At 40.4% G+C, this 11,679-nt stretch overlaps 1 protein-coding gene across 1 annotated transcript; it reads left to right on the forward strand.

Annotated features, from left to right (window-relative positions):
* The first annotated feature begins 4,225 nt into the window (after positions 1–4,225).
* Positions 4,226–8,591, forward strand: ap5s1 (adaptor related protein complex 5 sigma 1 subunit). The gene is made up of 3 exons (XM_005813183.2): positions 4,226–4,515; positions 6,315–6,606; positions 7,838–8,591. Exons 1-3 carry the CDS (start codon positions 4,334–4,336, stop codon positions 7,964–7,966), a joined length of 603 nt encoding a protein of 200 aa, XP_005813240.1. The 5' UTR covers positions 4,226–4,333; the 3' UTR covers positions 7,967–8,591.
* Positions 8,592–11,679: the final 3,088 nt, after the last annotated feature.

The raw sequence follows: 11,679 nt of genomic DNA on the forward strand, positions 1-11,679 counted from the left end.
GGGACAAGTACTGCTGTCTGAAGAAATGGTGACGACTTCCTCTAAAACGTGGAATCAGGTGTAAACCAGTGTTAAAAATACAAGAAGGAATCAATAATAAATATTGATTTCATATCTTATTCTACAATAGGATTGCGTCAGTTACTGACAGCTATCGGTTGCTTCTGCTTATAGCCTGCAAAAATCTTGCAAAAGTAGATGGAGAAACTTAGAAATCAAACATTTCTGCTACGGATGGATTGAAACCCGCGTCATGTAGCATCAGTCAGGTGTTTTTTTGTTTTTTTTGTGGTGCCGTATCGACCCATAATAAAAAGAAAATCTAAAATTTGTGGCAAGAAGTTTGGACTCCCCTGAAATGGGGTGTATGTATGAACATTTTGAGTCTGTTTTGGATTAAAGAAAGTCACCAATAAATTCTTATTGATTAATAATTGCAGTTATATTCCACATCCTGGAAAAAGAGCATATATATATATATATATATATATATATATATATATATAAAATCATCACACTCTAAGGAGTGTATCTAAACTTCTGATCTCTGATGTAAGAAATAGGTTTGTGAATTATTTACAGTGTGAATGCTTCCCACAGAGTGTCCCAGCTAAAAGCTTTCATGATTCAGAAACTTTGAGGAAAGTGTTTCTTTAATAATAGAAACTAAATTCTTTCTATAGGATCAAAGCAGCTGCAGTCTCAGTTCAGATTTGAATTACTTTCAGATTTGTTTGTGGGGTTTTTTTCCCCACCGACGTCCGCTTATCTAGACGGCTCCATAAACCTGCAGAGCGAGCCTCCGGTAGAGAAGCTTGTTTCCATGTTTGAACTCTAAGTGTAGCACATCTGCTCTTTTGTTTGCTCCTCTGCTCTGCTTGGCGGGGCCCGCTGGTCTTCCTGCACACAGAGCTGCTCTTATTTTTTTTCAAATTCTCCCTCCAGCAGCCAGCGTGGGGCGTGGCCTCTTTGTTCCAGCACGTGTCCGCTCCCTCCTCCGACACACACGCACGCACGCACGCACACACACACACACACACATTCCTTTCTTTGGAGGCAGACCCTGGCTGCATGACGGGCCTTGACGAGAGTTTAACAGTTCTCCCGTTAAAGAAACAAAACAAATATTCAGAGCACGTGTTGTCGGAAACGTGACCCATCCTAGACGCTGCACAAACACAAAATCTTTCAAAGTAGTTTTGGTCCATTTTCTATCTTAGTACACCTGAAATGAGACAAAAGCTTTTCAGCAAGACCAGAGCTTGTTTTAAGTCAATCATTTAAAAACATGTACTAGTTCCACTGGCAGATTATTTCATCTATAACAAAGGAAAAATGTCATAAGTAAAATAATGTTCCAGTGGAATGAGTGTTTCTCATCAGCATTAAGGAATTATTGACTTAGAACAAGTTACCTGTAAGTTAGTTTTGTCTTCCTTCACGTGTACTAAGATATTTGCCCTAGAAAGTACATAAAATTTTTAAGATTTTTTTTCAGTGGAGAGCAAGTGTTAGAAAAACACATATTTGAGTCTTACAAGAACTGATCAAGAAAGCACACAGTCACTCATTACAAGGACATATAAAAATAAATTGACCCAATGTCAAACTAGGAAAGTCTTTAAAGACACGTTAAATTCCCCGATAGATGAAAATGCTTTGACCTCAGTGAAGGATTATTACTTTGAAATCAATTAATCTGAGCAAATTCTGATCAATTCTGGCATTTTTAAAGGGAAAGCAAGTGCAGTTTTGTACATAAAAACATCCCAGCGTCGTTTTCTGATCAGGTTTTGACGATATGCAGCTTGACCGCAGCCATAAAAAGCCTCAACCCAAAGCCGGACCGCTCCCTATGAAAAATGACAAAGCTTGGTTGTTTTACTGGCACTGGCTTGACTGAAAACACTTTTAACATTTTTGATAAAGTTGATAAAGTAAAGATACATTTTTTTTTTGCTGTTGTTCGCTGGATTGGAAACATGGCCGACACGAAGACGTTCAGGCCGTACTGGTGACGCGTCCAATCATTGAGCAAATAAAGTTGTAGTAAAATGCTCACAAGGTCAAGCGTTAGCGATTAGGTCAAATCAGATCCAGTCATTTAAAACCTCGACAGCGTCCACGGCTCCAGAAAGCACTCATCTCTCAGTAGCAGAGGGTCCAGACGCTCAGTGTGGGCAGAACAAGGGACTGGATTTTACTAGGTTATATAAACTGTATAAATCTCTTCTAGAAAAAAAATCATTTGATTTTTAGTTACCTGGATTTGTTATTTAATGGATATGTGAATTTTAAATATTTTGACATCAGCAGAGTATCAACATGCATGTTTGTCATGGAAATGCAGCTTATGGCCTGATGTCTGTTCTTAAATTAGCTGTGATGTGTTGGGATATATCAGCCTACTTCAAGTTGTCACAAAGGTTCTATTCAATTGATTCTGTATGTTGTCACCCTTCTGAAATAATGGCCTTAAAGATGATTTAGGCAAAAACAATTTAGGCCATTTGTATCAAAAATTACTTGGGCGATTATTTTAAGAAGGTGACGATATGTACGTAGGACAGAAGCTGCCCTTTGCATGTACTTACACAGAAAACTGAAATGATACAAGGCTGAACCTGGCACCAAAAAACCTCCAGCCTTGCTGCGACCTGTAACCACCGGGTTGCTGAGGCGTTGACAGTAAACTGACAAACCAGCCAGTAAATCAACCAGCCTTGCAACCCGTCAATCAAAGCATGCAGCCCAGGCACGGTGTGGCCCGTGGGCGTGCAGGAATGAACTTTGCTTCTGAGGGTTTTTCAGGAACCGGCGCTTTCTGCACATCGTCTCTTTTGCGATTGATGATATTGTCACATGCCGAGGATGTTTTCATTCCGCCTTGTCAAGAATGCGCACAGCAGACCAAAATAAATAAATAAATGCTGAAACGTGCAGTTTTTAAGCTTTCTCTATTTCAAACTGGCGCGCCTCGTCCTGATTGGTCCATGGAACTGGCCGGCGGCCCTTCCCTTCACCACATCCTGTTCTTCTTACTCAGCTGGTATGTTTCATCACATGGAAATGTGACTCACAGATCAAAACAATGAAACTCTGGTTAAGTGTTTTTTCTTGTGGGGAGCCAGACACGAACTGCTGCGCGGCTCTCACGCTTGTTGCCTTTGCGAGTCGATGAGACCCCGGATTGAGAAGCGGCTCGCGTTAAACAGCTGTAGCGGAGTCAGGCAGAGCGACTTGGCTTCACTTTCACATTGAATGATCACGGAAATATTTGGTTAATTATTAGCTGTAGTGGTTGACTTTTAGCTGAGGAAAATGTGCATAAGGTGTCACAGAGATGCTCTTCACCCACACATGTTCTGTTTCATGCAACATGACGATGTGGCTTCCTTAGAGTGGCCCTTGTGATTGAAGCCCTAATGGTGGTTTGCCCAAACCCATGTGTTTGCATTTTTGTCCCAAACCATGTAAGGAACAAAACAAACAAGAAGGTCGTTTTGCCACATTACAACAAAATGTAAATTTTTTTTGACGATTTGTAAAATGTCATGTTACTATTCCGCTCTGAACACACAACACATACGTTGTAACTTGGTGTAGGCAGCACATAACCTGACACATTACATTAAAGTCACATGACCCTACTTTTGTAACATGGAAAAAGTCACTTTTTAAAGACATTTCGAATTAGTTGCGGCCCTCTAAACAGTAATGGATTTTTCTGAATTGAATACATGTATCATCCTGTTCCAGTCTGGGTGAATGAGACACTCCAGGAACACAAACATCCTCATGACTTCTGCATTTCAATGGTTGTGGGTTTGTCAGGAAAGAATACGAGAAGACGACCGCAATGGAGAAATGAATGTGGTCTTTCTTTTTATCGCTGTCACAGCAGTTTAACCTCTAACACACACACACACACACACACACACATTAACTGAGCAGGGCCTCTCTGAAGAAGCAGCAGCTGCTTGATAACCAGTTGGCTCTGCTTGTCTTCTGGTGACAGTCAGCTTTCTGTAGACTTTCTTACATTTTAGAACTTCTTTTGTGTAGAAACAAAACACCTTTATATAGATGTAAATATATAAATGTTTGACTGTATGTGCATATGTACATTTTAATCCGTTTAATAAACAATAGACAAAAATGTAAAAATCTCGAGCACCCTCTGCTGGTTAAAACATCGCATTGCAACAACCCGGTCAAGTGATCACCTGACCAACGCGGAAGTTAAAGATCCCGAGGATGCAAAGTGGCTCTTTGAAATGGTTCCTAGAACCCGAGCGGCGTCTTAGAAGTTTTTGAAAGACGTTTTAGAGAAATGGTGCGGTGCTTCCTGATCCACACCGTGTGCCCAGTCGGCGCTCTGTCCGCCGGGGAGAGTCGGGTGCTTTACTCCCGGCTCTTCGGTCCAGACGAGGTGGTTCTGTCCAAACAACAACGCGAGTTCACCCCGGAGGAGAGGAGACTCCTGCAGAAGGAGAAGGTTTCCGTGGTGGCCAGGTGAGTACGCTGGGAGTAGTTATTAATTATGAATCCCAAACAAGAGTGACACCTGTCGTTTTCACCACAGGAATGTATTTGTCCTGTTTTGTGGTCACACAAACCCACATGTATAATCCAGGTGTGTAATCCTTGCATGGGTCCTTTAATGATTGGTTATTCTCCAACATATTCAGAATTCAGATTTTTTTTCTTCTGTTCATTAAATGCATCAAACACTAAAGTTATGTGGAGTGAGAAGTGACAGCTTACAATAAAGAACTTATGAAGTGATTTAAATGTCATTAATTTATTAAAACGGAAAACACTGAAATAATTTATTAGAAATATAATTAATATTTGTGCTTCATATAATGAATGTGTTGATTTCATTTCAGAATTTTAATGACTTGATCAATTATTTAATGTTCCCGTGTAGGGGCGGACATTTCTAATATCAATATCGTGATCAATTTCTTACAAGATTTTTGATTCATAGTTTGTCACGATAAATTCCAGTTAATGTTGAAATAAAATGGACCAAAAATATTTTTGTGCAGTTTTTTCCCTCAAGAGCTTCACAAGATGCAAAAATCAGATTAAATGAAGTTTCAATATGCAGGTTAGAGATATGAATCACATTTCTTTCTTTCTTTATGTGGCGTCTTGAAGAAAGAAACTTCTTTGAAGTAGCGAAGTGTTTCAATATGCAGCATATGTTAGTTGCTCCGTGAATTCTTACAAAAATTTGTAATAGTTTTGTTTTAAATGTTTTTTATTGTTACCACAACAGTACTACAAAATATTGTGATGACATTTTAAGTCCATATCGCCAACCCCTATTCATCTGCTGAAGCACTTCGTGAATTAATTTAAACTCAGTGGGCGGGATCAGGGCTGCTTCTATACAGACCGTGACGCCTGATTGGCTACTTCAAACAGCAAACCTCTTCCTTGTTTGTGGAAGAAGTCGGTCAATGTCTTTGCTGGAAAAGTGTAGAAAAACACATTGGATAAAATTGCTGTTCTCTTCGACTTGCTCCACTTGTTCCAGTTTGGCTTCAGCTTTGATTTAAAATAAATATTTGTATATATGTATTTTCCATACTGGTGTTCTCACATTTTTCTCAGTTGCCCTCTGATACATGGTCTAACCCAGGGGTGGGCACTCCTGGTCCTCGAGGGCCGGTGTCCTGCAACTCTTAGATGTCTCCCTGGTCCAACACACCTGAATCCAACAGCTGAATCTCCTCCTAAGTGCAGTCAAGTTCTCCAGAGTCCTGCTAATGACCTCATTATTTGACTCAGGTGTGTTGAAGTAGAGATACATCTAAAAGTTGCAGGACACCGGCCCTCGAGGACCAGGAGTGCCCACCCCTGGTCTAACCTATGCTTAAATCAACTCAAATTTCCTCACCTAACATAAAATTAATGCAATATAACAATTATTTTACTTGCAAATGTCTCTTACTATGGAAAAATGAACAAGATGTTCTTCAAGTCCTCAGCATTTTGGCCTAAATACTGAAATGTGGACTTGGCAAAAAAAAAAAAAACAAACAAACTGCAATGCAATGCACTGGTTAGCCAGTAGGGGGCAGTGTGTTACACTGGTTAGCCAGTAGGGGGCAGTGTTTAGGCTCCAATGATCTCCAGCTACTGTAAACGCACATATTAGAAAAAAGCTTCTTTTTTTTTGCATTTTATGTTAAAGTTTGTAAAGAAAAGTATGAGGAGAAACATTTATTTTGCTATTCTGAGCTATTTTCATTTGAAATGAACAATGTCTAAGTAACTGTGATGCCGTTTCTCCTACGAAGGCGGGTCCGAAGTGCCGTCTCCCTGTCGCGGGAGGCTAGTGGTCGGCAGCTGGTGGACGCGGTGCCAGGCGACGAGGCTCTGGTCCTGCAGGACGCAGACAGTGGGGTGGTGCGTCTGAGAGCGGGCGACCCTTTCTCTGAGGAAATGAGCGTCCTGTGGCTGGGGGTCCAGAGCCTGGGCTTCACGCTGGCCTGTGAGCCTCACGACAACCTGCTGCTGGCTGAGGACATCTTAAGAAACCTGACCAGGCACTGTCTGGACAACCTGCACATGCTGGGGCAGGGCAGCGAGGTGAGCAGGAGGCAGGGTAAAGAAACATTTGGTTAAAACTGTGGTTCAAATGTGGTCCTGGATAGAAGATGTTGAAACTTTTTTATATAGAACGTTTTCTGATCATGTCCAGGTGCATGATGCTGCTATGATAGTAAATGGCACAGTACAGTACTTCTTATGGCTTTGGATTTCTTACTGCCAGCCCAGATTCCTATTCCACGTAGTGTGTAGTTGTAACAAACTTAATGGAGATGAAACAATCTTTTATCTTCTTGTCATAAATGATGACAATCTCCAAATTTCTCTCTTTTCAGTGTTTTAAGAAACCACTTTAACTTTTAATTTCTCCTCGAAACATGTACAACCATTTTTTTAGTTGCGTCCTTTCACAAACTAATAACTGATCTATTCACCGAATGCAGTTTTCTGGCTGATCACTGATCTTTAAAAATCCCGACCCACCAAGTCCAGCTGAAAATCTTTTTTTTTTCTTCTTTTTTTGCCTGTAAAGTCACTCAATATAGCAACAATATATATTTGTATAAATCTGAAAAATGGCTAAATATAGTGGCAGAGTCGGCAACAGTGGGGCTGATTTCCAGACGTCTGTATCGGCTGATCAACCAAAAACAAGGGATTCGGTGTGAATTTTGTCTTAAATACATAAGTAAATTTTACTCAAACTTCAGTAAACCACTTAATTCAAAAGTTGAAAGAATGGTGGGAAAATTGAGCGTTTGACGGAAAAGCTTTTTTTTTTTTTTTTTTTTATCGCCCCACATGGGGTCTTTTTGTGGGCTCTAGTCTCCCTTTTTTCAAAGTAGGCTGACAGGAAAGGGGGGAAGGAAAGGGGGAAGACATGCGGTAAACGTCGTCGGGTCCAGGAGTCGAACCTGCGACAGCCGCGTTGAGGCCACGTTGCCTCTGAATGTGGGTCGCGCTAACCCCTCCGCCACGACGGCACGCCCTTTTTGTTTGTTTCTGAGATCTGTCACTCTGCGTTGAGATGAAACTCAAATAGATCTCTGACCTTTAAGGAAATCTTATCCTACTTGAGAAATCCATCCTTCCTGTAACGTCTGGCGGTGGTGGCAGCATCATTCTGTGGGCATGTTTGACATTAACGGATCCTAAACATGTTAGTTACTCTGTTTCAGAAACATAAATAAATTCTTCTCCTGTAAAAAAAAAACAAAACAAACTACCTCTCTGTTAGCAAATTGTCACCGTAGCAACCGTTCTCCTCCAGGTCCTGCTGAAGAGCAGCCGGATCGACGTTCTGCTCAGCCGCCTGCTTCCTCACGGCCAGCTCCTCTTCCTCAACCACCGCTTCGCTCAGAGTCTGGAGAAGGAGGTGGCGTCTTCCATGGCCAAATGAGGCGAACGCCAACAGCTGGAGCTCAATAACCACTAGCTTCAGCTAAGACTTAGTACCAGAGTTTACTTTTGGTAACGTGTGTGTGTGTGTGTGTGTTTGAGAAACGGGCCTGCCGTCTCTGCTGCTGCTACTGTTGGAAGACGTGTAAACACAGAGTGAGGAACGTCTCCCTCCGCCGCCTTCACTGGCTTCGCTTCCAATCCCGTTTGTCAAATTCAAGAGTGGCAAAGTTAAAAAAATAAAAATAAATAAATGGCGGCATCTTAAGGGCAGCTGAGTGAAGACTGCCATTAATCAGATTCACCGGACTCAAAGTGTCATGATGTGGCCAGTAGGGGGAGCTGATTTCCTGCTTCCTACTAAGAGAGAATAAGAAAGTTGACCCGTTGGTGTGTTTGAGTTGTATAATAATAATAATAAGTAAAGGTGTTGAGCATACTGTACTAGAATCAGTACAGAAGAGAAAATGTGCCGCTTGAGTATTTGTTGAACTGAAACTGTAGGTCTGGAAAAGCCAACTTTACAAATGAGACATTCTTTCTTCTGTTTTTATGCTAACATCATTTCAAAAGTGTAAGTGATCTCATTTTCTTGTATCTAAAATAAAATCTTGTATTTGCTGTGATGCTTGTTTTGAGTGCTTAAAGTTTTGTTGTACTCCAGAAAAACCAGAGGAAATGATCAAAAAATGCATCAAACTATTTTCTTTATTTGGTTTCTAATCTTAATTTAACCACAGGAAATAAATCTGACTGTAGCAGCAGTCATATGAAGAAAAATCCAAAATGATGATTTTAGAAAAATAGACACACTGAACATGATTTGCCTTCTGTTAACCTTAACATTGCACAATTTTCTGACATTGTCCATCTACTGAGCCTGTTGGACCATTTATGGTCCACCATCATTTTAATTTACACAACACCTACTGTAAATATTACTTTTATTGCAAGTTTCATATTGAAAATCATATTTGAAAAAGTGAATCTTTATCCTGAATGAAGTAGTAATATTGTAGTAAAAAAATACATTTTTAAAATGCCATAATATGCACATATTTTGTCTGAAGACAATTTAAAATATACATTAGCAAATATGTTTTTATTAGAGTCCTGTTTGGGAAAACTACTTTTTAATCATTATAATAATTTAATTTTATAAAATATTTAAATTTTTAGAGTATAATTTTTTTTAGACACTTTACTCCCCTTTAATTCAGAGGCAGTTTTAATTTTAGTGTCTCAGCAAATGGAAGAAACTGTAAATGAGTTAAATACTCAGTGCTGCCACTAGGGGGCAGCATCAAGCCAGTCATGACAGGTGTTGCGCCCTGTTCCCGCTCACAAAACACAGACTAACACCAGAGCAGAAATTCTTCCTTTTTGCAAATATCCCAAATCCTTCTGCCTTGAAACAATTTCAAACAAGATGGCTGACACCAAACAACCAGCATTTAAAATTACTTCTGCAGGGGTGGGCGGGTGTGTGTGTGTGTGTGTGTGTGTGTAAATATGTAATTAGTGATGCACAGAAACAGGAAGATGATCCTTGGCTTCAAGCAGCTGTTTGATAAAATTGCATGAGTTAATGTCAAGTGGAGATTAAAATGTCCGGGTCTGGCTGTAGATTTGTTCCGTGCGTTGCTCTTTCATCGCCCGTGATTGTAAATACAAGCTTGTTGGCAGGATTATTAATAAGGTTTACAAAAAAAAAAATCTGTGTATAAATAAACAAACAGGACAGGTTATTAAAAGCTGATAAGTATGAAATCCCATGGACGGTTTTACTCTATAAACATGCTAGATTAGTGTTATAAAGGGCTAAAAAAAAGATTATGTAAGTCTTTCTATTATAAAATATGCAGGAATAATTCCCTAAATTATACCTAAGGTTCCCTGAGGTTCAAGTTCTTTTTGGGGAAAAAAAGAAGCTTTTTGCATATAATGAAATGGAAACCAAACCTTGAGCTTTAGTGGCGCAGGAGGACTGCAATTAGCTGCAGTACAAAAGCAATCAGAAGCAATTGCAAACTTTGCAAATTGATTTTTTTTAATAGCCTTACACTAAAAAAAACAAACAAAAAAACCCTAACCAGATGGTGAGTTGGCTCAAGACTATCAAAGGCAGCAAAGGTTAAACCATGTGAAGCCACAAGGTCAAAGGTAAAATCTGTTTTCTGCTTGGTTCATGACTGAGGCAGAGGGAAGAGCCTCCAGAATCTCCTGAAGAGAAGAAAACAAGTGACTATGCAAACATTCGTACTTTTTTAAATCTAGTGACAATCCATGTCTTCATCAGTGGTCTTCTGTTTGTCTGAGATTGGGTCACAGAGTAACAGGTTTCCAGGTGATTCTGGGGACGCACCATGCCAGAAGGGATATTTTATATTCCAGCAAATACTGAGACTTGGACCCTGGGTCTCCCCAAAGTAGGATGTTCCTTGAAAACCTCCAAAGAGAGGAATCCTGATCAGATGTCCAAACCTCCTTGACTCACTTTGTCTCTAAAAATGAGCCTTACTACTTTCTGTAAGAATCTAATTTCAGACACTTGAATCCAGGATCTAGTACAATCCTGAACATGGACAGCTTGCTTGTCGCCTCATGTATAAATGGTGGCTTCACGGTAGAGTCGCTCTTGTTATGTTAGTTCTGATTTGTTCTTTTTGTAGACTTACTCTTACCTTTTTACTTTTGGTCAATTGTTATGATGCATACCCATGGCATCTAATGTATGTATTGTTTTTACAACCCGGAGCATCATCTTAAATCTCAAATTATACCGGACGCAGGACAAAATCCCAGAGAAGTTGAAAAGGAGGCTTCATGGATGCAGAGCTGGACCAAAGAGCAGAGAGGAGGAGGAAATTCCAACCATCTCTGCAATCGATCATTGACTCCAACGCCTTCTGACATAGAGAGATTTACAGAAAAGCAGCAAAAGCAAATGAGGGGGATTATCCCATTGGCATAAACCGCTGGCATAGAATATATTTGTATTGTCTTCATCACACACTTTGTTGAAGATGAGAATATCCAAAATAGCACTTTATCAAGGTGCAGAGGAATACAAAACGCTTCACACTACAGTTGGTCGCTTACCTATTCATCCACATATTCACACGCTTCTGGTGACAAGCTACTACATTGTAGCCACAGCTGCCTTGGGGCAGTATGTCAGAAGCAAGGCTATCATGTACCAGCGTTGCTAAGCCCTCTGATCCCTTTGACCTCACCAGGCCAGGTGGTGAAGTTTCTTGCCAGGTGACTGAAGACTCTCCCATACTCCATTCAAAGCGTAACAGTCCATGTGCAATCACATCGGCATTTGTATTCACACACACCTTTTATACAGGTGCTCACCCAAACCTATGGGTGAACAAACGGTCACAGAGATTTGTTGATCTGGAGAACCCAGCCTGTTAAATGTGACAGGTAGCCAATAAGAAAGCGCTGTGAGCATGGCGGGGAATCCCCAACAGCTGACATGGCCAACCGAGAGTCAGAGATGATATGTGGAAACAGCATTTTGTACAAGGAATGCCAACAGAAATGATAAGGAGAGAAACTGGTACAGCAGTTGATAAAGCCGGTAACTTTTCAGCTTTTATTAACGTGACATAAATAGGATACAAAGATAAGGCTATTCTTTCAGTCAGGGCTTGACCCTTAGACTAGTTTGCTTAAAATGAGTCTACAAACTGTCGCTACTGC

Source organism: Xiphophorus maculatus, chromosome 19 (genome assembly GCF_002775205.1).
Source record: "Xiphophorus maculatus strain JP 163 A chromosome 19, X_maculatus-5.0-male, whole genome shotgun sequence".
NCBI classification, from domain to species: Eukaryota; Metazoa; Chordata; class Actinopteri; order Cyprinodontiformes; family Poeciliidae; genus Xiphophorus; species Xiphophorus maculatus.

Coding starts and splice junctions, on each gene's coding strand:
- ap5s1 (XM_005813183.2), top strand. CDS start 4,334: ATGGTGCGGTGCTTCCTGATCCACACCGTGTGCCCAGTCGGCGCTCTG. Junction 4,516..6,314: donor AAGGTTTCCGTGGTGGCCAG/GTGAGTACGCTG, acceptor TCTCCTACGAAG/GCGGGTCCGAAGTGCCGTCT. Junction 6,607..7,837: donor TGCTGGGGCAGGGCAGCGAG/GTGAGCAGGAGG, acceptor GTTCTCCTCCAG/GTCCTGCTGAAGAGCAGCCG.